At 38.0% G+C, this 23,782-nt stretch overlaps 1 protein-coding gene across 2 annotated transcripts in view; it reads left to right on the top strand.

The window, feature by feature from the left end:
- ccr10 (chemokine (C-C motif) receptor 10) overlaps positions 1 to 12,129 on the top strand; it is a 31,894-nt gene extending 19,765 nt beyond the window's left edge. Inside the window, exons 1-2 of one of the 2 annotated variants that reach the window (XM_082545164.1) lie at positions 5,745 to 6,088; positions 9,797 to 12,129. In XM_082545164.1, coding sequence (XP_082401290.1) covers positions 6,064 to 6,088; positions 9,797 to 10,923 — 1,152 coding nt within the window. In that variant the 5' untranslated portion in view covers positions 5,745 to 6,063 and the 3' untranslated portion in view covers positions 10,924 to 12,129. Of the gene's footprint in view, positions 1 to 5,744; positions 6,089 to 9,796 lie in introns of those variants that run through there. The other variant, XM_082545165.1, reaches the window with a different exon arrangement.
- Positions 12,130 to 23,782: the final 11,653 nt, after the last annotated feature.

The raw sequence follows: 23,782 nt of genomic DNA on the forward strand, positions 1-23,782 counted from the left end.
CTTAGTTTTGTTTTAGTTAACTGTAATAGTCTTGCTAGTTTCAACTTGCAGAACATTTGATACATTCACACCTTAAATGTGCTATATAAACCTGAACAACATGACATTTCACAGTGCAGTACATATAACACGTGTGTGTGTGTGTCTGTTGCGGCAGCGTTGACATGACTATATAAACAGCTGTGCATAGAAAATGATGTAGTACAAGAAATAAATGGAAAATATTTTTCAGGTTTGCTGTAAACATGTGTGCAATTTTAAGTAGCACAGACTATAAAGTCACCACGTGATGTTTTGAGGTCAGAGGTGAGAAATGATCTATTGAGTATCCTTTAAAGAGTGTGAACAGAATTAAGAGTAGTTTCTGTGCTGTGTACAAATTAAAAGGCATCATTGCATTACGTGCCATTTCATTATGTACAGTTTACTGAAATGATGATTCAGTTGGGCAGAGGAAGATATCCGAGGATAAAACATTGGACTTTATCAGATGATCAAAATAAATAATCTCCAGATTAAATGATAAATAACATTACTCACAAAAAGAAATGCAAAGAGTAATCTGAATTACAGACAACATGAAAAGAAAAAAAAATTCTAATTGTCTAGCAAAGTTAGACATAAAACAACAATTATGATACCCAGACAAACCTGCAGGACTAAGTCAGAACCTAAGACTCACGCTTTATCGCTCTTCTCACCTACCGATCCTTTTCTTAGTTTCAGAATTACGCTTCAGACCGAAGACAGTTCAGCCTCACTGCATGGCTGTTTTTCAGTTGCGGCACAAAAATGTTAATTTTTAATAACTGATATCTGTGTTTCAGCAAGAGTGCATTTTTTTCAGCAAGAGTGTATTTAAAAATACAATCAAAGTTTAATGAAAGGCATGCAAACCTAAAAGAGTCTGGGGAATTAAACTGCTGCTTTTTGGCGGATAAAACTGCAGAATAATATAGTATGGGCTAATTATGCAGTGCTAAACATGCCATATCAGCATTTGTCACAGTGTTTCTATCAGTAGTTGTCACATTAAAAATGGAACATTTGAACTGCTGTCATAGAGAATACTGTAGCTGCATGTGTGTTAAACACTGTGTAGTTCTTCATTAGGGGCACCTGTAGAAGCTAATTCAATTTAATAACATGGCTGTATGATAGGTAAAGTTATAGTAAAAAACACAAACACAGAGTGATTTATAATAAAACATCACAGCCTTAAAGAATACAAAGAAAAAATGCAAAGAAAAAAAAAGGTTTAAAAAAGTCTTTTTCTAATAAAATATGTTGAAGGTTACGTTTTTACAGTTTCTTTAGGAACATCGTATACTGCGCCTTTTGTGGATCAATCAATCTATCATTGTAGAAAATAACAGATGTGATAAAAATAAAACTGAGACTTTAACATCGTTTTATAACTTGAAATCCACTCTGAAGATGCCTGTTTCTGTTTCTCCACCTTTACATTTGTTGAATCCTCCAGAGAGATTTATCTGTACTTATATCACTGTGAGGAATCACAAGGTCAGTCAGCTTATGGAGGTCTTATTCTTGTAAAATAGGTTCGTATCACTGAAATATTTCACACGTGATAAAACCAGGATTGACTCATTTAGTAATGTATTTTCTTTATGCGTGCCAATTTTAATAAACTACAAATATGTCTTACACACATTTACCTGCAGAATTTTTCAAGGCAGTTTAGCAGCATGACAGTGACTTACTTTTATAAAAGGGATGATGTCGGCCTTTAAAAATTTAGAAAGTTTATAATAAATATTAGTGATTGCTGATGAGGTCAGGAACAATTCATTAGTTATTCATTAAAATAAATAATAATGTAATAATAACATGAAAATATAATGTTTTGAAGCTTTGAAAAGCTAGACATAAAAGACCAACGGTGATACCTGGAAATCTGCTGGTTTTGGAGGAAATTGTTTTATATATATATACAAACACTGAATTTCGCCATAATTGTATTCTAATAATCCATTAATGTCTAAATTATCCAAAGTCAACACTGCACTTAATATTATTTTGTTATTGGAAGGTTATTGTTATGTGATGATGTTACGATTTTTTTTAAAATGCATAGTAAATTATGAGACTCAGTTGACACACTTAGCTGCTTAGCTACAGGCAGTTGTTGGGATCCCAAACTTGTTAATGGTCTTCAAAAAATATAAACCAATGAAAATTTGCACATGTTACACACTGACATGGTGTAGATCTTATTATAACACAGTAACAGACAATTAAATGTTCACTTTTTCAAAGTGAGACTGAAAATGTTTTCCTTTCGATTTTTGGTAGATCGTAGTCATTTATTGACCCTTATTGTCACATCGCCAAGCACTTGACTAGACCTGTCTTTAAAGACCTATATTTAAAGACAAGTTAAATTGAGAATATTTTTTACAATTACTGGTCGGATATCATTGGTGAAAAAGATATAAAGTTCTTCAGATATGCAAATTCAAAAGTTGGAAGTGAAGAAAAACGAGCCAATGACTGTTGAGAGGTTGTTCACAGGTTGAGTAGTAGGTCACCACTTTCACATCGTTTGCACCAACCACACGTACAAACATGCATGGAGGTTTGCAATCAGAAGTTAACTAAACCACACTGAGGATTAAGGATTGACAATGTGCGAGCTCAGCTGTCAACATGCCAACAAGTTCCCATCAGCAGAAACAGTGCAGAGAAACCTATTGTACAACTTTCTCATGGCCTGCAAAGCAAACGCTGTGGTCTAATCGCTGTTAACGCCTCCACAGCGATCAGACAACTAGTTTTGCATACCCGTATAAATATGCGTTCCTGCACATTTAAATCAGTCAGTTGATCTGACCCATTTCTCGAATGATGGGAAACGTAATTAAACTGGTAATACTGCTTAATTGGATTCTAGAGCAGCTCGAGTCCAGAATGGAGTTAATGATGTTGCAGCCTGACGTCATTTGGAATAATGGATGCAAGCGCACATTAGGGGTTATTTTGTAATGTCAATATTGACTTCATTTATTTATCCTACTTTACTTACACATAATTCAGAAGATTTAGATTTTACAGCAGCATGAGCTTTGGCATTTCTTCATTTGCACTGGTACAGTGCAGCACAATGCAAACTTCTCCATTTGGCCTACAAAATTTCCACTGAACGTCTTGCTAACCTAAAGCATCAAATGCATCGATACTGAAATAAAGGGTAGGAGTTAAGCTGTGTAAATGGCATGGCTAGGGTGACCAAATTACAACAAATTAAAAGTGGGTCAAAGACTGTGGTTCTGTGGGACCAATGGTTAGTGGTGAAAAATTTGCACATCGTGTTGCTCACTGGAACAATATACAGTGTTTGTCTGTTTCCCCCAGGTTTTAACAAACAAACAGAAGCCAGTGATTGCTTTCATAGTCTGCGCCACTCTGTGTTACCTTTGTTGCATTGCAGTTGCAACATATCTATGCATCTAAACAAACGTCTATCTATGAGACATGTTTACTTTTGCAAAATGTCTGAATATTCTTCTATATTAGATAATCAGACTAGCTATGTCAAGGACCACAATAAGGCCTATCACTTTCTAAGTATCACACCTTCACTCAGGGAAACTACGAGGACTGAAAATTAGACTCCGCGTGCTTCAAAGGGTTGTCTTTAAAAGTTTTATTCAATAAATAACCCAGAGAAGACTCCATTACTGTGCACAATATGATCTAGTTGCTAATCTATGACCTAAAACAACTTAATAAAAATCACTTGTATTTGTTGTTAGTGCTTTCATGACTAAAATCTGAAATATTAGGTTGAACATGAAACTTCAACACAAAGTTTGAATACGAAACTTCTGGTGGTTCTGAAACCACTTGAAGTAACAACTTTCAAAAAACAAAACGTAATTGCAAATTTGTATTTTGGGCATGTTGATTGTCTTTACATTTAATATAAATTTAAAATGTAAATTTTGTTTTAGGAAGAGGTGCAGAGAAATATATTTTGTCTTAAACAACTTTTGGAAAACATGAAAGGCAGACTGAAGACTGATGAGTCAAAGCCCGAGAATTGAAAAGTCGTTTGCATACAACATACTTTAAACATACTCTGCTATCATGTATCGAAATAAGATACAAAAGATTTAACACTAGAACATGCTGAAGAGTCATGTAGCATAAGCTAAATTCTAGCTAGCTGGCTAAAACTTTCGTTTTTGCTAATATTATTAGTAGCAAAATTCTAAACAATTGCAAATGCTTATTGGACAGCTTCTCATATTATTTTACCAGCTGATGTGGTCCATGATAATTTATATTAAATGGTATATAACAAAGAAGCAAAGATATAACCTTTAAAGTGAGGTAAATTTATGTGGCGTATTTGGCTAATGGGTTGTTAATTGCAGGTCATTATCCAATGAGAATGAGGTAGTTGTGTTAGGAAAAGCAAATGAGCTTTTCGAAACTATGAACAGTCATTTGGAAATTACAGTGATCTTTGAAGAAAAGTAGACTAGTTCCCAGTGAATATTGATTATAACTTTTGCTTGGAATAATTGCTGATTATTTATTTCGGTGGGCAATGACAATGCTAGATCAGCTAGCTGTAACTTGGCTATGCAGCATTCATCAGGTCTAATCACTTTGTACTCGGGGATAAAGCAGGGGCATTTCCAGAGCAGGTAGCAGTGCCACGTACGTTTTTAGGCCTCGGTCACGTAGGCCTAAAACCCTCCTGCAACCACCAGTACTGAGGGGGGAAAGGGTATTCCCTGAATAGTTATGAGTGGTTGCGGGAGGTTGCTAATGTCAAACAAAGAGGCATACAGTGCTGTCCTGAGAACCTCCTTACAATTACTTTAGTCACCTACAGGTTGCTGGGATCATCAGTATGGAAGATGCTAACTTGTCTATAAACGCTTGCAAACTACTCATCAAGCTGCAGTGAAAAGTGGGACGCAAACCAGAAATGAAACATTTTTTCCTTTCACAGTAAACTCTATACCTTTGTTAATGTTTTGGTTTTGGTAAGAAGGCAAAACTTTTACAGTAATCAGTATTTATGTCTGATGAAATTTCTAAAACCCCCAGTTTTGTTTTTGGTCATCTTCCTTTACCACCTCGTCGACAACCAATGCTCTTGGTATAACCTATATATATATATATATATAGCAGTCGATGTACAACGTACATAACATCATCCAACATGCACGGAGTCTTGTGGCTCATCACTTTTTTAGCTGACTGACAGTTGATCTCATGTCTTAAGGTGTCAATAATAACGGTTCTGTGGTGGTTACACAGAGAACCTTTGGTCTCACGAGGGATGACTCTGAGTTTGGTTTGAGAAAAAATGCTTGACTGAGTTCACAAGTTGAGAGACTTATGTGGCCAGGGTCCTCAAATGATCATAAACTCTCGAAACGAAGCAGGCAGAGGTTATGAACTGGTCCTGGCACCAGTATGCAGTCACGCCCCAAGATGTGGTTTGTTACGTTTGACCTGCCAGTTGAACCTACACCAAAATGCATTGTAATATTCAATCTATAACAAGAACAAAGACAAATTTTGGGAAATAACCTGTATCTAAAAAGGCCAATTCACATTATTTTTTTCTCTACTAACCTACTATCAGGATGATTCAACATGATCATACACAGATTTTCAAAACAGAAGCTTCATTGAGCTTTTATATATTTTATTTTAATTTAGAGCTGAATGAGCATTTATTGAAATAAGCTGCATATATAAGTGAATAAAAGAGAACAGAAAGAAGCCACAGCATGCTAGGGAGTCGACTTTGTATGAGAGAACAAAGCACTGATAGGCAAAACCCATTCTAATGATTTATCTAGATTGCACTGTTTTAATAAAGCCAAGGTACCATAAAGATCTATGTGAATCATCACAGTCGGTTCACATCCTCCTGAGGAAACAAACAGCTGGGGTACGGCGAGGTCAGCAAAACACAGATTGTGTTTCATTGGTTAAGGTTTACCCCAAAGGCGTGTTTTTAAACATGAGAGTTTCACTGATCTCTCCAACTGCCACAGGAGGAGCACCAAGGACATGCTCAACACCTCTAATAGTACAGGTAAGGGCTCTAAGACACGTAACTATAAAAAAAAAAAGCAAAATGTAAGCTAAAAGACAATGCTTTCACATGTTTTGATGTGCAGATGCATATATGTAACAGTAACTTTACAAAGAACCAAATTTAGTGATTTTAATCAGTTTGCTGTGAAAAATCCACCAAGTTGAAATGTCTGGGAGTGTGGTTGTGGTTCATAACAAATCTGCAGCCACATATGACTCATAATCACTTGATTTGTGAAAACTATACCAAAGGTATGACTACCAAATTGTCAGAATTATTTCTCCCTAACCATAGAAGTGACTGTAAATTGTAAAGCATAAGCTGGGGGTTTACTCCGTCACAATGCTATTAGAAAGATGTATGCTTCAGTTAAAAATATAGTATTCTTATTTGCTACACTGATGATAAAAATATGAAACTGGCTCTTGAAAGCTGCAGGCCGACATGAAAATGTGTGAAATATAACAACGCCTGCCTACTCAAATAAAGCATTTTTGAGTTTGGTGGGGTTGTTCTCACTTTCAGGTTGATTGTAAGAGGAGGTAAAAGTTTCCTGATATTGTGACGTAAGGCACAGTATTCTGTTGTTGTTAATAAAGATTAAAAATAATAATTTTAGTGCAAAACATATTTAGAGTTCAAACTGAATCAGGGAAAAATCCATGACCAATATAAATGTCTTGTTTTTTAAAATGCAAAGTGCAACAGCAAGAAAAATGTTTCAGTTTGTTTAAAATCCACCCAAAAAATAATTATTCTTCTCTAAATATTTCATGACAAACCATTTGTAGACAAATAGCTGTAGCAGCGGCACAAATGCTGCACATCCTTTGCGGATAAAAGTATATCCGTGTTGAACATTGCATTGTTTTTAAAAATTTATAAACAAGAATTTGATAAGCCTTAAAACCAAAAAGAAAAAAACCCCAATTTTTTGTTTTACTTTTTAATTTAACATTAAAGTTTAGGAACGTTGCCCATAATTCTTTTTATTTAGACGTGAAGTCTTCATCGCCTCATCAACATAAAGAAAATCAGTAGCAAATTGAAAAAGCAGCAAAAAGTACTGCTGTGTTATATCTGGTGCTTCCATGACTAAAATCTGAAATAAAGGGATGAATTTAACGCCTCTAATGTGCCAAGAAACCCACATCCCAATGTTTACAAAACAGTCTTTTGGATGTCCAAGTTCTTCAGATTTTAGTCTTTTAAATTGAATCAAAATTTTAAACCATAAATGTTGTGATATATATAATTTGTCTTTTATGCATTTACAGAGTAAGCCCACTACTGAGAAAAGAATTAGCTCAAAGGCAGATTGAAGGCTGACGTGTCAAAGTCAGAGAAGACGAACAATCAGTGGCACGCAAAGTGCTGTTATGAGTGTTAACCCAGGCATTGAAATGCACAGTAATGTTTTGTATATTTTATAATATTTATAAAATGCTGTCTTATATAAACACATACGTAGAATATGAATTAGCATGGACCAGGAATATATCCAAGTCCGCTCCTTTGTCCATCGTTAGAGAGCGATATTTAAAGTAAGCAGCTTGCAAACCTTACTTTTAGCGGTCAGTGCTGTTAAACGCTTTAATTTACGTGTATTACTAGATTATGTTTTTAAGTAGTTAAATGCGGAAAAAACACATCTACTAGAACAAATTAGTGTGCAGAAAGGGGAAAGTTTTTCTTATTTTATTAAATTACACATGACAAGGTTATTAATGCAGGCTTTTTCTTTCAACCCTGACCCTGTATGAACTAGAGAGAGCTAATATTGCTAACAAATTATAGTGTTCTGTATGTCAGACATCTCCATTCGCCCAGACGTTTCTAATAAGGGAGATTTTCTGTTAAGTATTGCACATGACTTACATTATTTCGAGTATTGAAAACTTTACTCCCATCCTGACTGATTCCACATTTAACTGCAACCCTCACCTAACTCACACTTTAAGAGCAGAAAATCACACTGGCACCAAACCCTCTGACACTAGCCCGTCTACACGTTTTCCTTTTCCTCTTACCTTAATGTGTATCCCCACCATCAAACCGACAAGTTAAGAGAAGAAACAGGATTGCTGTAATAAACTTAACATTGTGAGCAGCCTGTTCAAACAGGCACATCGCTGAAGATGAAATGATAAAAAGGTGATTGTGGAAACTGTCTATAAAGGCTGTTAGCACGCGACACTGACTGATCTGTAAACCTTAAGCTACCCACGATTTCCCCTGTACCAACGACCTGATGCCAGTGTCACGCAACATGCTACGAAATGACTAAAATATCACAGCCGCCTAGTCAGACTGAAGAGCTTTGCTGCAGATCTCTCACTTTCAACCTGATTGTAAAGGGGTTGGTATTTCCTGATATCGTGACGTGCAGGGCAAAACATTGCTCAAAATCAGCCCCAGCTTCATGTAAAAGGAGCACTGCAGTTTTTGAACAATAATAAGTACTCACGCAAGCTGGTCTTTCTGTGGCATTTTGGAGAAGTACAGAATGACTCAAGACATTCATTACAGACATGTCAAAACAGCAGGAAGTTTTTCATATGCAGTCTATTTGCCCACAACTGACTGCTTTAACTTTATGTTGTAAATAAAATGCAGAAGGCAAAGTCTGTTCAGGAAAATTTCAGGTCCAATCTTTAGTTATATGTTGCCGTTGCACTCAACTCCATGCTTGCTTACTCTTTATTAAAGCTTAATATCATGGCCTGAAATGACATGGCCCTGCAGCTGTTGGGGTGTTATCAGTGAATAGTTGAGATGTGCCCTCTACTATATGAAAGGAAACACAACTCATAATGGGGGGAGTTTTTCAAGCAGCACATTGTCGTTAGCTGCTTCACAAGAGGGTCCTGGATCCATAAGAGGACATGCTTGGGCAGGTTTTCTCCTGAAACTCTGTCTTAGCCCAGCACCCTCATGCAAAAAAGATTAGAAATCTTCTTTGCATGAGTTTCACTTCCTGCTTAGATAAATGTTAATAAATGTTGCAGTGGTGCAGCTACAAATAATAGAGGGAGGAGACAAAAACCACAAGTCAGAGCAGCTGTTTAGTAACCAGCTTTCTGGTTGTAGTTTGTGTACATAATTACTGACAAGAGTAAGCAGAATAACTCACTTGATGAACAAACATTTAGAAATTGAATGCATACAGGCTATAAGAACAGCAGCGACTACAGGAATCAACATATGACCGTAAATTTCCTGTAATATCAGGAAATAAGCTAATGTACTGAAGGGCCTTTTGGAAAGACCCAATCAATAGTATACATGTCTGCTGACCATGTCCCTCAAGTACCGACTTTCAATTTATGACCCAAACATGTCCTTATTAATCTGTCATAATAAGTGTCAGTCTTACAATCACAAACCAATCCTGACCTGGTGGTGGCCACAGAGTGTGTCTGAGCCCAGTTTATTCCAATCTGTTTGCTAGTTTTCAAGTTGATTTACTGAAAGGCAAAAAATGTCAGCCTCTTGTTGCTCCAAGAGCAGATGTGGGCAATTATTTTTTCCCTAGGGACCGCATGTGATACTGGGATACTTTAGGCTTAAATGATACAGTTAGCCCCAAATTACGTGTGAAAGTTAAAGTGCCCACAGTGTAGGGGAAATGCTGAGGATCACCAATAGTATTTATTTATTTATTTTAATAATTCTTTGACTTACAAGTTTTATTTTCTCCAACAGCAATGCCTGACTTTACTACAGAATATGACTTCTTGAATATAATTAATGACTCATATTCCGAAGATTATCCTGACAATGAAGACTGGTGTGAAGCTGATGACCACCAGGAGGACGTCATCAAAACCTTCCAAGCTTGCGCTTTCACCGCCATCTTCCTGCTTGGCGTTGCAGGAAACTCCCTGGTGATCGCCACCTTTGCTCTCTACCGCCGCTTTCGACTTCGTTCCATGACCGATGTCTTCCTGTTCCACCTGGCGCTGGCTGACCTCCTCCTGCTCCTCACACTCCCATTGCAGGCCATTGACACTCACCAGGGTTGGATTTTCTCCTATCATCTCTGCAAGATCATGCGTGCAACCTACGCCATCAACACATACAGTGGTCTGCTGCTACTGGCATGCATCAGTGTCGACCGCTACATGGTAGTAGCACGAGCGCAGGAAATGCTCAGGCTGCGCAGCCAAATCCTAAAAGCTGGGAAGCTCACTGCTGTGGGGGTATGGCTTGTTGCAGTGGCTCTAAGCATCCCTGAAATCTGCTTCTCAGGGGTTTCAAAGAGCTTCTCTGGGAATTCAAGCAACAAAACTGAAGCGTACTGTGTCATGCAAGTAAGTGGTCAAATAAGACTGGTTCCCAGTGGCGTGATCATCACCATCTTCTGCCTGTCCCTCGCCATTATGGTGGCAAGCTACACTTCGATTGCTCGAGTGCTGTGGGAAGGGCACGCACATCGGCGAGGGAAGCAATGGCAACGGCAGCGTACACTGAAGCTGATGGTTGCCCTGGTGCTGGTTTTTCTGGTATTCCAGCTGCCATACACTGCGGTGCTGTGTCGCAAAATGTTTGGCCCGTTCTGTGGTCTGATGTTGGAGTACATCACCTGCACGCTGGCGTACACCCGCTGTTGCCTCAACCCTATCCTCTACGCCCTGGTAGGTGTGCGTTTCCGTCAGGACGTGTTGAGGCTTATCTACGATTCAGGCTGCCCATATCGCAATCTGGTTGTGCCACAGACGGTGAACTCCACATCAATCTCCGCCTCCTCACCTGCTCTCACCGTGCTTTCGGCATGCTCTCCAACATCTCCCGATGGTCCCGTTGCCTTCAAGTTTTCGGAAACCAAATAAACTCTGAGTGGACGATGAACTGCTTTGCATATATTGTATTATATTGTATTTTTTATATTTCGTACAGCTGTTATGAAAAACCAAAAATTTAAATAAACATTATTAGAAATGGAACATCTTATATTCAGTTGTTGGTAACTTGTTGGTAAGTCAAGCTGAATGGGTCACCCCATGAAAAATCAATACGTTTGTCCTACCTGACCCCTTTAGCTCTATATAGATATATATTAGAGGTGCAACAATACTCGTATCGATATTGAACCGTTCGATACAGTGCTTTCGGTTCGGTACGCATGTGTATCGAACAATACAAATTTTTTTATTTATTTTATCAACTTTTCTTCTGACGATGCTGTCTGTGTTGAGCGCTCAGTGAATCTGCGTTCGACTACTCCGCCCGCCTAGGCTACACTGTCGAGTGCAGATCCACTGAGCGCAGCGCAAGCTAGCAAGACAGAAGCTAAGCTCATTGCAACATGGCAACTGCCTCAACGCTACCCGAAATTGAGCCCCCCCCCACCCTCATTCAGATCTGGCGTTTGGAACTATCTTGGTTTTCATGTGAAGCATGACCCTGATGGTAAGCGCGTCATGGACAAAAGTAAAACAGTATGTATCTCAATTGGTGGGAACTAACAGTTAGCTTGTTAACGTGTTGACTCCGTCCAGCCCCACGCACGGGGTGATCCGCGGTAACTCGTTAACGGAGATTTGCCGCGTTATGGCGTTAATGTCATTTTAACGAGATTAACGCTGACAGCACTAGTGGGAACACAACGAATATGACTGCACATTTACGCCGACATCATCCTAGTGCAAAGACAAGTGGAAGCAGACAAAAACAACAAGCACGCATGCTACAAACTTTACCCGAGTCCTTTAGACAGCCGTTAGCACATGATTCTCCTTATGGGGACCTGATATGTTTAATATGCTGCTGAGAATATAGCCCAGAAGAAGCGTATAGTATAGCTTTTATTTTGTAAAGAGACATTTCTCTGTAATAAACTCTCTTTTCCAAAGATGAGTGATTCCACCATCAGATAGATTTTTTAATTATTATTATTTTGCTGTTTCAGCAACATTAAATTCAAAAACTACTTTTGAGTTAAATATATATTTATAATTTTAATAAATGACAAATTAAAAAGGCATGAACATTTTTTTGTATCGAAAAAATATCGAACCGTGACACCAAAGTATCGAACTGAATATATGCACCCCTAATATATATATATATATATATATATATATATATATAAAATTTTTATTTTATTTTTTGCTTTTTCAGTGTCATTTCAAACCTAACAAACTTCATGTAATTCTAGAAGAGCACCAAAATATAGGTAAAAAGGAGATCTTTCATGTAACACCTTGTCACATCCAACCACCTATCCCAGATATGACCAGTGATGGCGCTGTTCCTTAAAAAAAAGTAACATATTCCACATGACTTTTTTTTCCATTTTGTTGAGTAACGCCGAACGTTATTTATTACTCATTGGAAGATTGATTATTTCATTCATTACACTACTCTGCATTACATTTGTGTTGACCCGTAACATGATCTGAATGTATTGTCACATAATTACCAGTAAACTTTAAGCTACAGCTCCACCAACCAACCCAAATCCCTATCCTTTTTTTTTTTTTTTTCAAATCCCTATCCTGATGACGACACACATTATGTATGAACACACAACTGACAACACAAAGTGGCAGTGAAAGCCTGAAGAGACTTCAAAGCTACGATCTTACAAACCTGATGTGTCATCAGTGAAGATCAGGATCCAGCCGTAAGCATTAGGAGGGCCAGCATCGCCAAAGCATTCATAGCATGAAGACAATGTTTGAAAAAAGGTTACTGTACAAAAACGCAGCTTATTTGAAGATAGACCACAGCTTAGTTATATGTGCTGTTATTCACCGCAGTATACAACGGGGTGACTGACAAGACTGTCAAATGTTTGTATGTAAATATCCGATGTTCTTACTTCATTCTTACTGTGACTCTGTAGCCCAATTATTCTTGCTTTATTTTGTTTGTTTGTTTTGTATAAATTACAATAAAGTTTCATTTTAATTTTGTAGATATTTGCCTTAAGACTTGCTTTTTGTTTGAATCAACGCCTTACGGTATATTTTAAGAGCTATAGCAGATCTATAAAAAAACCAAAACCTTTCAGAAAGGGGTTGAAACAGCCAGTGAAACCTTTGAACACATTTTGTCTCTTGAATTATTTTAGTGTGTTTGATTTACCCAACAAAAGCATGTAACTAGCAGGATTAAATAATCTGCATTAACAGACTCCGAGGCAGAGGAACTAGTTGAAGACAGTTTGGTTAACTTTTAGCAGAACTACATTACCCAGCATAAACAGAGTTTCTAATTTAACTCACACTCTCTACACTTCTGGTTTCACTGGGAGTTCTCACAAGATAGTCCAAAATGAATGAAGCTGTTGTCTAAAATGTTACATTTAGGGCATTAACTGTATATTTTCTTTCATTAAAATTTCATGTTGCTTTTGATTTAAGGGGTTGACACAACAGATTTCTATGGGTTTTATGAGTGTCAGCTATTTTAAAATAACTTTTTGAGAATATTTACCTTTTAGATTAGGTTTAATTACACAGACCTTCCTTTTACTTTGGCCTTCAAACCAGAATATTTATATTTGCAGGTCTTATTGAATAAATTCAATAGAATTAGGACAGTAAGAGATAATACATTTTGCCAATAAGAAATATAGAGATGCATGTTTTTGGAGAAATTTTAAAAAACTTAAGAAAGCTCATTTGTGAGTAGGAATGCAAAAGATCTCACTGGTTCTATCAGCTTTTCTCTTCCTGCAGAATTCAGAGCTGACTGGATTTGGCTGACCTTTAGTCTTGTTTCACTCTTTGGTGACACAATAAATCCTCAGAGCTTAGAGGAGTGTTAAGTTTCCAGTCATAAAATTACTCAGAGATTGGTTGAGTGTCAGTTGAACCATTCACAGAAATGAACACCAACCCCCCTCTCATTATCCGGCTCTACAGACTCATCATTAGTACGGCTCGTCTGCCATGACTGGTTGGGAGCTAGAGAAAGGGAAGAGACATGAAAAAGAGAGCATAGGCAGCGACTGATGAAGAGACAGAGAACACAAACAAGCCAAAGTGGTATACATACACATGGGGAGTGAAAATAATAATGAATTGCCATAGTTAAGTTAGAAGTAATGAATGCATGAACTAGTTTTTGAGTATCACCCTGCAATAGAATGCTTCCAATTTTAGAGACAGTGCACGGATGAAGTAAAGCAGTGCTACATATTTGTTTAATATCTGCATTGGAGGACATGTCTTCATCAAAAATGACACCAAGATTCTTCACAGTGTTACTGGAGGCCAACGTAATACTATCCAGGATGGCTATCTGGTTGGCTGGAACGTTTATATGACTTTTAGGACCAAATATAATATTCTCAGTTTTGTCATTATTTAGTCATTCAGGTCTTTGTCTCTGAGACATGCCTGTGTCATGTGACTTCATGGACAGAAATAACTCATCATCTGCAAAGCAATGAATATCTATGGAGTATTTTCTAATAATGTAAACAGAGTTGGTGCTTGCACAGATGATTCAAACCACTGCAGCACATTTCCTTTAATAGCAGCTTGCAACAGTCAAGCTCTGTATGACATTGTTGTGATCGGCAGTGTCGGAAGCTGCAACGAGGTCTAGCAGAACAATCAGACATGAGACGCTATAAGATTAGTTGTAACCTTCAGTAGTGCCGTCTCTGTGCTATGATGGATTGTGAAACCTGACTGAAACTCTTCCAATAGACTGAGGTCTGTTTTCTTTCACCACTGACAAATACGGAGGCTTTTTTGTAGAGCAACAAACTATTTTTCTGGGCCAAAAAACATCTCTTATACTAGTGCAATATCATTTCTACTCCAGCTTTAAGACGTGCATTTGTGAGTTATACCCCGGAGTCAGGCACTTCTGATTTATTTTTTATTTTTTTGTAGAGGAGCCACAATATCTAAAGTTGTACGTACTGCTCTGCAGTAATCTCGTAGTGGGAGTAGGATTTAGGTACCTGCATGTGTTGGCACTGAAAATGATAAAGAGGGAAGGTTTTTTTACAGCACTTTCAGAAATACATATAGCGTACTACAGTTCTTTGAGCTAAAATGAAATGTTATTGAGAAATGGTTTTCAATGTTATTTTCCATGTCAGGACAAAATCCACAGTGTGACTAAAGCTGCGAGTGGGCTCATTTACACGCCAGCTGAGTCTAAATCATAAATAAAAACCTGGTGTTGAGTTTGTTTTTTTCAGTCTCTACATGAATGTTAAAATCAGCTACTGTCATTTTTTCTCTGAACTGAGCACAGATAAAGATCAGACAGAAATCAGACTGGAAACTCTGCGTAAGGGCCAGCTGTGACGATAGACGACAACAAATAGAACTGGGTCCTATTTTTCCATTTTAAGACGAAGAGTCAGTCAAATAAATCAAAACCTTGTCTGAGTCTACAGTGAATTAATAAGCTGGAACGTAAAATTGTTGCTATTGCTCCTCTTGTACCTGTGCTTCAAGGATTTTTTCTAGCATTTTCTTTTTGTTTTAGGTGGACTGGGAGCAGACAGCCTCTGGGGTTTGAAGTAACCGTCATCAATCTATTGGAATAAATAACGTTTTGAATTTGCGATCTATGCCTGTTGTAAGTGGTGATTAGACTGGAGCAAAATATCTGGCAGTGGTTCACTTTTCCTTCCACTTTTCCTCTTGCCTGGCTGCTCCATATTCCATTTATTTCCCAGCATACCCACTATCTCTTCCCTGCACATGTCCAAATCATCCCAGCCTCGCCTCTCAAACTTCTTCTTATCGAAGCCTCTGGGAAGAAAGGCTTTTCGGACTTCTCTAACCACATTGTTGCTGTCACTCATGCTGAGTCCTACTGATTGAAAAATCTATTTTGCAAACCTTGGTCTTAACATTTTTCACAAGACTTTTTAGTCACTTAGTTTTCTGCTAGCTCACTGGATAATGAGAGGTTAATCACAAGCACACTCAGACACACCCCTGCTACTGACTGAAGTGACGACTAATGTGATAGATAAAGCAAAATATTCTAAACCACGTTCGCAACAGTATGTTTTAGACCAAAAGAGCTCTTCAGTCATGCAAACACGAACTTTTCATAGTTGAAGGAAAGGAGAGTATTGCTAAATATACAATGATAAAAATTATTTCTTGCAGGTGGTTTCCTCCTAGCTGTTGCTTTCTCTCTTATAGTAAATGGGCTGATGTCACCAACATGTAACTTTGAGGGTAACTATCTGTAAAAAACAGGGTTATAATTGTAACAAGAAGTAACACCTCCACTGACCAAAAGAGGAAAAAAACATTATGAAGTTCGCGCCTGCAGAGGAACGTTCATATGCCGAAACTATCCTGTTCTGGTAACTGACATTACCGTGTCATTGTGTTTTGTTTTGGGGTTTTTTGTTTTGTTTTGTTTTTCTTTTGGGGGGGGGGGGGGGGGGGGGGGTCTCTTTGTTGAGTTGATCCTTACCAGGCACACACACAGGGTCAAGTTTCTGTAATTCCAAACAGCTTTATCTTGATTTCTATCAAGGCCTTCACAGACTTAAGCACAGCCACTGGTTGAGTAACGTTAACCTCAAAGTCAGCCTTCGATGGGGATTTTTTTTATCTACCAAAGAGAGGCAAGTTTACAGCGTTGATCTGAATAAACCAGATTCTGTACCCACAGCACAAGTAATATAAGTACACACACACATGTTACAGTGGCTATCATCAAAGCTCGCTGAGGCTCTGTTTTAGTCACAGAAACTGCAGGCATATTTGCAACTGTCTCTCATTCTCTCTCCACATCACGCTGCAGTTAGACAGGTTTACCTTTTTCATGCATTCCTCTCATCTATATGTGCCTACACACGTTTTTCTTTTATAACCTGCGGTACCAGCATGTTTTTCAGAGAGAGGTTTGGTGGTTTTCGCTGCTCCCCAAACATGTTAAAGCTGCAACTTGTGAAGCTGCTCAGCTCTGGTGATAACAAAAACAGGAACATCCCAAACAGGAAAGTCACAGTCTGACGCAAGAGCAGCCACACAGGTCTGAAATTTCACACAGCTTTGGATGACAAGATGAAAGAATGCAGAAGTAAGTTTAATTGTTGAGGAGGATAAAACTGAGATTATTGTACTTGACCTTGAAATTTAGTATCTAAGCAGATACTTGCTCGAATTCAAAATCCTGCTCCTCACAAACAAGGTCTTGAAATATCAGGCTCAAGACCTCATACACTGAACACCTTCACTTTCAGACTGTAGGCTTACTTGTTCCTAGAGTATTTAAAAGTAGAATGGGAGGCAGAGCCTTCAGTTTTCAGGCCCCTCTTCTGTGGAACCAGCTTCCAGTTTGGATTCAGGAGACAGACACTATCTCTACTTTCAAGTGTTTCTTTTTCAGTCACCTTCTTCACTCACTATGTGTTTATACACCTCTCTGCATGTAATTCTTAATTATTATTAAAGACACAGCATGTCTTTGTCCTGTCGTGTGACAAGAACCGGTCACAGCAGATGAGGCTTCTTCTAGAGGTTTCTTCCTGTTAAAAAGGAGTTTTTCCTTCCCACTGTCGTCAAAGCAATTGCTCAAATTGAATTAAAACACTTTTTGACATTCTTTTTCAAGTTTGCATGATTAATAGGTCAGTTTTAACAAACAAACAAAAATCGTTTCTCTGCAAACGGCTGGACTGAAGATGAGTGAAAAAGTATTCAATGTTTCTCAAGACCACATTTTGAAAAATTACAAAATTACCAGCTGCTTGGAAGCAAAACCCAAGACTTGCATTATACTGTTTGAAGCTGTGTGACGCAGGTTTAAGATCCCATGCAATAAATACGTAAACCCCCCATCAGCTGTTAGACCTGAAGACGTCTTCACATTAGAGGTAATCATTGAGATTCAGAAATGACTGAGTAATATAAGTTGAATAAGCTTAGATTGTATTTTATCAACATGCAAAACAAGCAGATTTCAGAAAACTACAGGATGTTATCATGCTTACATTAGGCCCTCTTAGATTTTCTATTACAAGAATTTCCATCTACACACAACACGTAGGTGACATTTCAATAAAACAGGAGCATATTAATCCTCTCATAAGTTGTTGCACCATAATCCCGCTAAAGTCAGTCTAAAGTGCTCTGTGTGACAGAAGTCGATTTGTATCAGCTACCAGTGTGAAACTTTCCTGAAGTCAGTTTCATGGCTTAGATAATTCGTATCTGATCAAACAACACATTTAGCAGTGGCCAAAACGGAAAGTTGAAAAATTGCCTTCGGTCCTCGGTTTTCTGTGGTTTGACAAGAATCCCATGTCATCATTAGTCCCAGTGGCCACAGTACAAGAAAAAAGCAGCGTGGTCACCGGAGTTGTTTATCACCCTTCAGCAGGCGGCTGGAGTCACTTCAGTTTTGAAATGTCTAACCACACACTGCAACACATGAGAAAGAAGAAACAGAAGGTCATAAAATATCTTCTGTTTTTCAGTTTGTTTGTTTTTTTCTTTCAAGCAACCGCAGAATGCGTTCATGCTGATCGTTTCCACGCAATTAAACAAAAGCCTGAACTATGGGCGAGCGAGCTGAGAGGTGAATTTCATTTTCTAAAATGCATTTTTTATTTCAGTGCAAATTTGTACATAACGCACGCACATTTTCCAGATGTGCGTGCCGATCAGATACATGCTTATGAATCAGGTTATCAATGTGTTTCTGTAATCTCACACAAAAACATGGATGATGTTGTTATAGTAGGATTAGGACTTTTACTTGGAGACTAAATACTTCAAAAAAATCTATTTGGAATAAAGCAGTGTTTACATTTTTGTGTAGTGCCACATCTGTATGAGGAGCATGTGCATGAGCCTGAAATGTTTTCACCACTGTTTTTATTTCTGCTCAAACACTCTGATGTCCTGTGGTCCCCGTTGTCTTTTACTTGGTTCACCACTTGTGTTGTGCATGTGAGCACCCGTGCCTGCCATCTGCACCTTTATTTAACATGTAAAATTGAAAAGTGTCTATAGGGTTTTGTATCCACCAGAGAGGTTTTGGCCTTTCACCAAACAAAACTTGGACATTGATGACTCTTTTTTGTTTAGGAAAGATTCATTGCTGAAGGTTTGTTTACAACATTTTCAAATGTCCGCAAGCAGTGTCAACTGTCTGTGGGCATCTGCTTCATATGCAGTGCGGAGCTTATGGGCATAGTTATAGGAAAACTTTTCATCATAGCATCAGATCTCCCACAGAGCCTCTCAGTAATTTAGTAGTAATAACTGATATAGTGTATCTTGTGTCTTTGTCCCTAATGCAGGGACAGGGAGCCAAAGGTTACATATATCATTTATCATATCATCTATCAGGAAAAATACAGATGAACTAATTCTAGGCCAGTATTGATTGTTTAAAATCAATCCAGTCCAAGTTAGTCTGTGTAATGAAAATAAGCTTTCAGCTTGTTGTGTTATTTTTGATGAATTTTCAGCCTAGCATAAATAAACACTGTGTTTCCTCCTTAATTAGTTTGTCTGTTTCCTGTAATTTGTCAGATTTTTCTCATTCTTGTTTCATAATTTTACTCCCCCCCATCCCCTCCTTTTTTGTGTGTAAGACCTTCAGTGGTCCTAAAACAAAAATTGTGATTTCCTGTTTTATTCCCTCATTGTGCAGAAGAAGAAAAGAGCATCTGGTTTTTGGTCATATATCAGTATTTTTCTGATATTTTTAAGACATATCAAGTACATTTGTAATGTTACAGTTAAATTGATCCTTCAGGCTATTTTTGCATCTGTTATCTCGCTGAAGGATTGATCTTTGAGATTCTCAGTATGTGTAATTAAAGATTAATATCATACATTTCCAGTTCACAAACACACACACAGAGTTGGGTTTCAGAGTGCTGTAACGACTCACATTCATGGTTGTGGAGATTTGAAGCACCGCTTGCTACATTTTAACCTCCGTCCCAGTTTCCATACTATAAATGAATGATATACCTTCTGGGGACCTTGTTTCTGTTCCCAGTAGAGTGACAGGTGCACAGAAGTGGACTGAAAAAAAAAACTAGTTTATGTGCCCACAACACGAGTAATGCATTTACACGCACATGCAAACACACACACGCTACCGTGGCTATCATCAAAGCTTGCTGAGGCTCCATTTTAGTCACAGAAACTGCAGACAAGGGTTAGCCTATTTCTCATTTCCAGCTCTTTATTAGACTCCACATTGTGCTGCAGTCAGATGGCTTTGCCTTTTCAGTGCATTCATACGTCTCAGGTCTGTTTGTGCCAGTATGTGTTGCTCTTTATAATCTCCGGTACTTGCATGTTTTTCGGAGAAAGCTTTGGTGGTTTTAGCACCCATCCGCTGAGGCATCTTTCTGTAAACACGTCTGAGCTGCAGCCCGTGAGGCCGCTCTGTTCCCTTAGTGAGAGGAGCCTACGAGTGTTTGCAAATGTGTTTTTGGACAAATTGGCACATGCTGTTTCTTATTTATGTAGTATTATTCCCATATTAATTAATAGAGATGTTTGCTACTTTAATTGGACGGCTAACTCACTAATCATGAATAAAAAGCCACAACAAGACAGTTTGACACAAGAAAATCCAGGTGTTTGTCTGCATTGTCAAATTAATTTGCTCATATTTGAAAACTTTGGAATTCTGAACCAAATGAGACCATCCATCTGTCCAACCTGTCTAACTTTAACTCTCTTCCCTTATAAATGTGATATCTGACGTCCTCCTCTTTACTCTTAATGATGAATTTTGACACAGTATATGTCAATAAATATGTGGTGTGATGCCCATTAAAATAGTTTCCAGGTTTTTCCAGCCTCACTGGCTTCTGATACACACCCAGTCATTAATTGTCTTAAAGGAGGCCTGAAATATGAAGAGTTTCAAGGGTTTCTTCTAACTGTCTTTCAATGGTAGTAGAATTAAAACAAAAATTATCCTTAAATTCAGCTTTACAGCCTGGAAGGCCAGGTTAGTGATTTCCATGTTAGCATGTTCTGTAAGTATGAAAATGGCTGAAATATACAATTCAAAAATGTCTGAGAAGCCAACGTTTTTTCGCACCGTGGTGGCCTTTAGTTCCTGTGTCATACTTTTTATTATTTCAAAGTATAATAACAAAAATAAGAGCTTGTTTGTTTTGATGTAAGTAGCAAAAAGTCGATTGAGTTTTCAAAGTTTTATTGAGCTCAGAGGACAAAACCAAACCAAAGTTGCTGACCTAATCGGAATTCTACTGACTGATTTCGTTTATTCAGCCTCTTTTGTGCTGAGCTGTTATCAAACACAACCCTCCAAAATTCCCCGAGCATCCTGCACACACAAAATGGACAGATTAAAAGCTCGAGGTCATGCTCGGTCTGTGGGCCCTTTTCTCACTTCCTACTTAGACTTAACTTCTTGTTTGTACTTGAAACTTTGTTTATTTTTTAGATGATAAACAAACAACAGATTTGATCTCACTTAGAACATACATATTTGATCTCATTTTAATCAGAGTAATACAAAAAAATTGGTATTTCTGCACACACTAACATATGAATGTTCTCTTGCAAACAACAGCTTTCCACTATGAAGTAACCCAAACGGAAAGACACCATAAATATACCATTAAAAGATCTATAGCATCTCTCTCCCTCTCTCTATTGTGTCTTTGTGAGTCTGTTGTATATGTCTGTGTGTCAGGATAGGGTTTTGACTCCCCTTGTGTGGGGTCTATTTCCCCCGACCACACTCCCTGCCAGTGGCATTGGTGGTTCTCGGTGTCCAGTGCCAGGTGATTGTGTACTGACTCACTTGTGGCTGCCTGCCCAGGGCCCCTGATGGGGGTGGGGTGCCCTTGGGTGTCCAATCTCTGGTGTGGACCACGGCAGAGCCTGTGGGCTCAACGTCACAGCCCCTTGTGGGCTCTGCACTGTGGCTGTTGCTTGTATTATTAGTACTGTGTGCTGTTCAGTAACATTACTTATTTATTATTTACTGTTTTTTAGGCACATGTTGTGGATTCTCTGGTGTGTCTTTTTTTTTCTTCAGCAGATTCTCAGTGTTTTTTCCTCTCTCCCTCTTCTTCTTCTCTATCTTTCTCTTCCTCCCCTCCTGTAAACTTTCTCCCCATCCTAAAAAAATCAGTAGGTCTGATAGCATTCCTCCCTATTTCTTACACCTCGCTGCAGGTCTTATAGCCCAACCAGTGTCACATATTTGTAATATTTCCACTCAAACTAATACTGTTCCTGATGTTTGGAAAACAGCTTTCACACTACCCTTAGAAAAATGTGGCTATCCCACCTTATTAACTAACTATAAACTCAGAGCTTGGAAAAAGGCATTTTCCTACAATGCTCCTTATACTTGGAACGAATTACAACAGTACTTGAAGTTGTGCAGCTTAAATGAACTGAAGGGTTTTTTAATAAATTGTAAGGATGATAGACAAAACATCATTGCATGGCTGTTCCTGTTTGTAATGTTTTATTTCTACAGTCTTTTATTTTATTTTTAGTTGAATTTTTCCAGTTAGTTGGTTTTATGAAATGTAATGACTATAGTGTGTTTTAACACATTCAGGCTGCTCTTGAAAATGAGACCTTGTGTTTCAATGAGATTTATCTGTCTAAATAAAGGTGATATAAAAAAAATAAAGCAGCTCCTTTGACTTTGACCAACTGCTCTGATTGGGTCCATTTCACTGCTGCGTGTCATCTTTAGCCCACTCTTTGAAAACTGTAATACAGTTTTGCCCACAAGATGTCAGCCTGATACAAAGTCTTAGATGACAGGACACTGTAAAGCGTACAGGTACAGAGCTGAGGAAAGTTAAACATATTTAATATAATCTAAGTCCCCTTTTTGATTTAACACAGTGAGACAAGAGTAAGTCGGATCTCACCTCCACACTGACCATCTCTGTTTTAATAAATCTGCAGCACTGTGATGTTCTTGGTTTAATAAAAACCCTAGAAACTAAGCATTTAGTACTTCTGTCTGTAGCAGGTATGAGTAATAGATGCACAGATTTTGAAGGAACACTTGTTTGGTGTGTTTGTGGTGACAAAAGTCTCTAAAACTTTGGTGGAAGAAAAACCCCAAAGTTGTTCTGGGCTTGTATCTGCAAATACACAATAAATAAACAAGCATTTATGACTCTCAGTTGTTCTAAAACTGCTCTGTGATGCTGAGGAGCAACACATCCAACACATCTTAATTTGAATTTTTAATCTGTTTAATTACTGCATTCTGTAAAAAAATGCTGTTTTTATTTTGAATTCAACAATGTTTTTTTTTTTTTATGAGTGTTTAATGTTTATCTGTAAACTCACTTTCCATTTGTACTATTGATTGATGGATTATTTATTAATTTAGAAAGACTCATGAACTGCTTTATTTTGACTTATATAAGTACCAGTCCTCCAACGTCTGTGGCTTTAAATTACACATCACGTCAGTGTTTATGATTTTAAGGCTGATGTATTGTTTTGGAGTTTTCCATTAAAGTTAAAAATAATAATAAAAGCTATTTTATTGTTGCTCCTCAGGATGCGGTGGTGGTGAAGCTCTGTCAGTACAGATGTTTAAAAATGTGGTGTTTAAGAATAGTGTGACCTCTAAAGAGGCGTTTTCTCATTATTTCTATTTTTGTGCGAGTGAATGTGAGCACGAATGGTTGTCTGTCCCTGTGTGTTGGCCCTGCGACAGACTGGCGACCTGTCCAGGGTGTACCCCGCCTCTCGC

The sequence above is a fragment of the Aulonocara stuartgranti genome (assembly GCF_965226115.1).
Source record: "Aulonocara stuartgranti genome assembly, chromosome: 8".
In the NCBI taxonomy this organism is placed as follows: Eukaryota; Metazoa; Chordata; class Actinopteri; order Cichliformes; family Cichlidae; genus Aulonocara; species Aulonocara stuartgranti.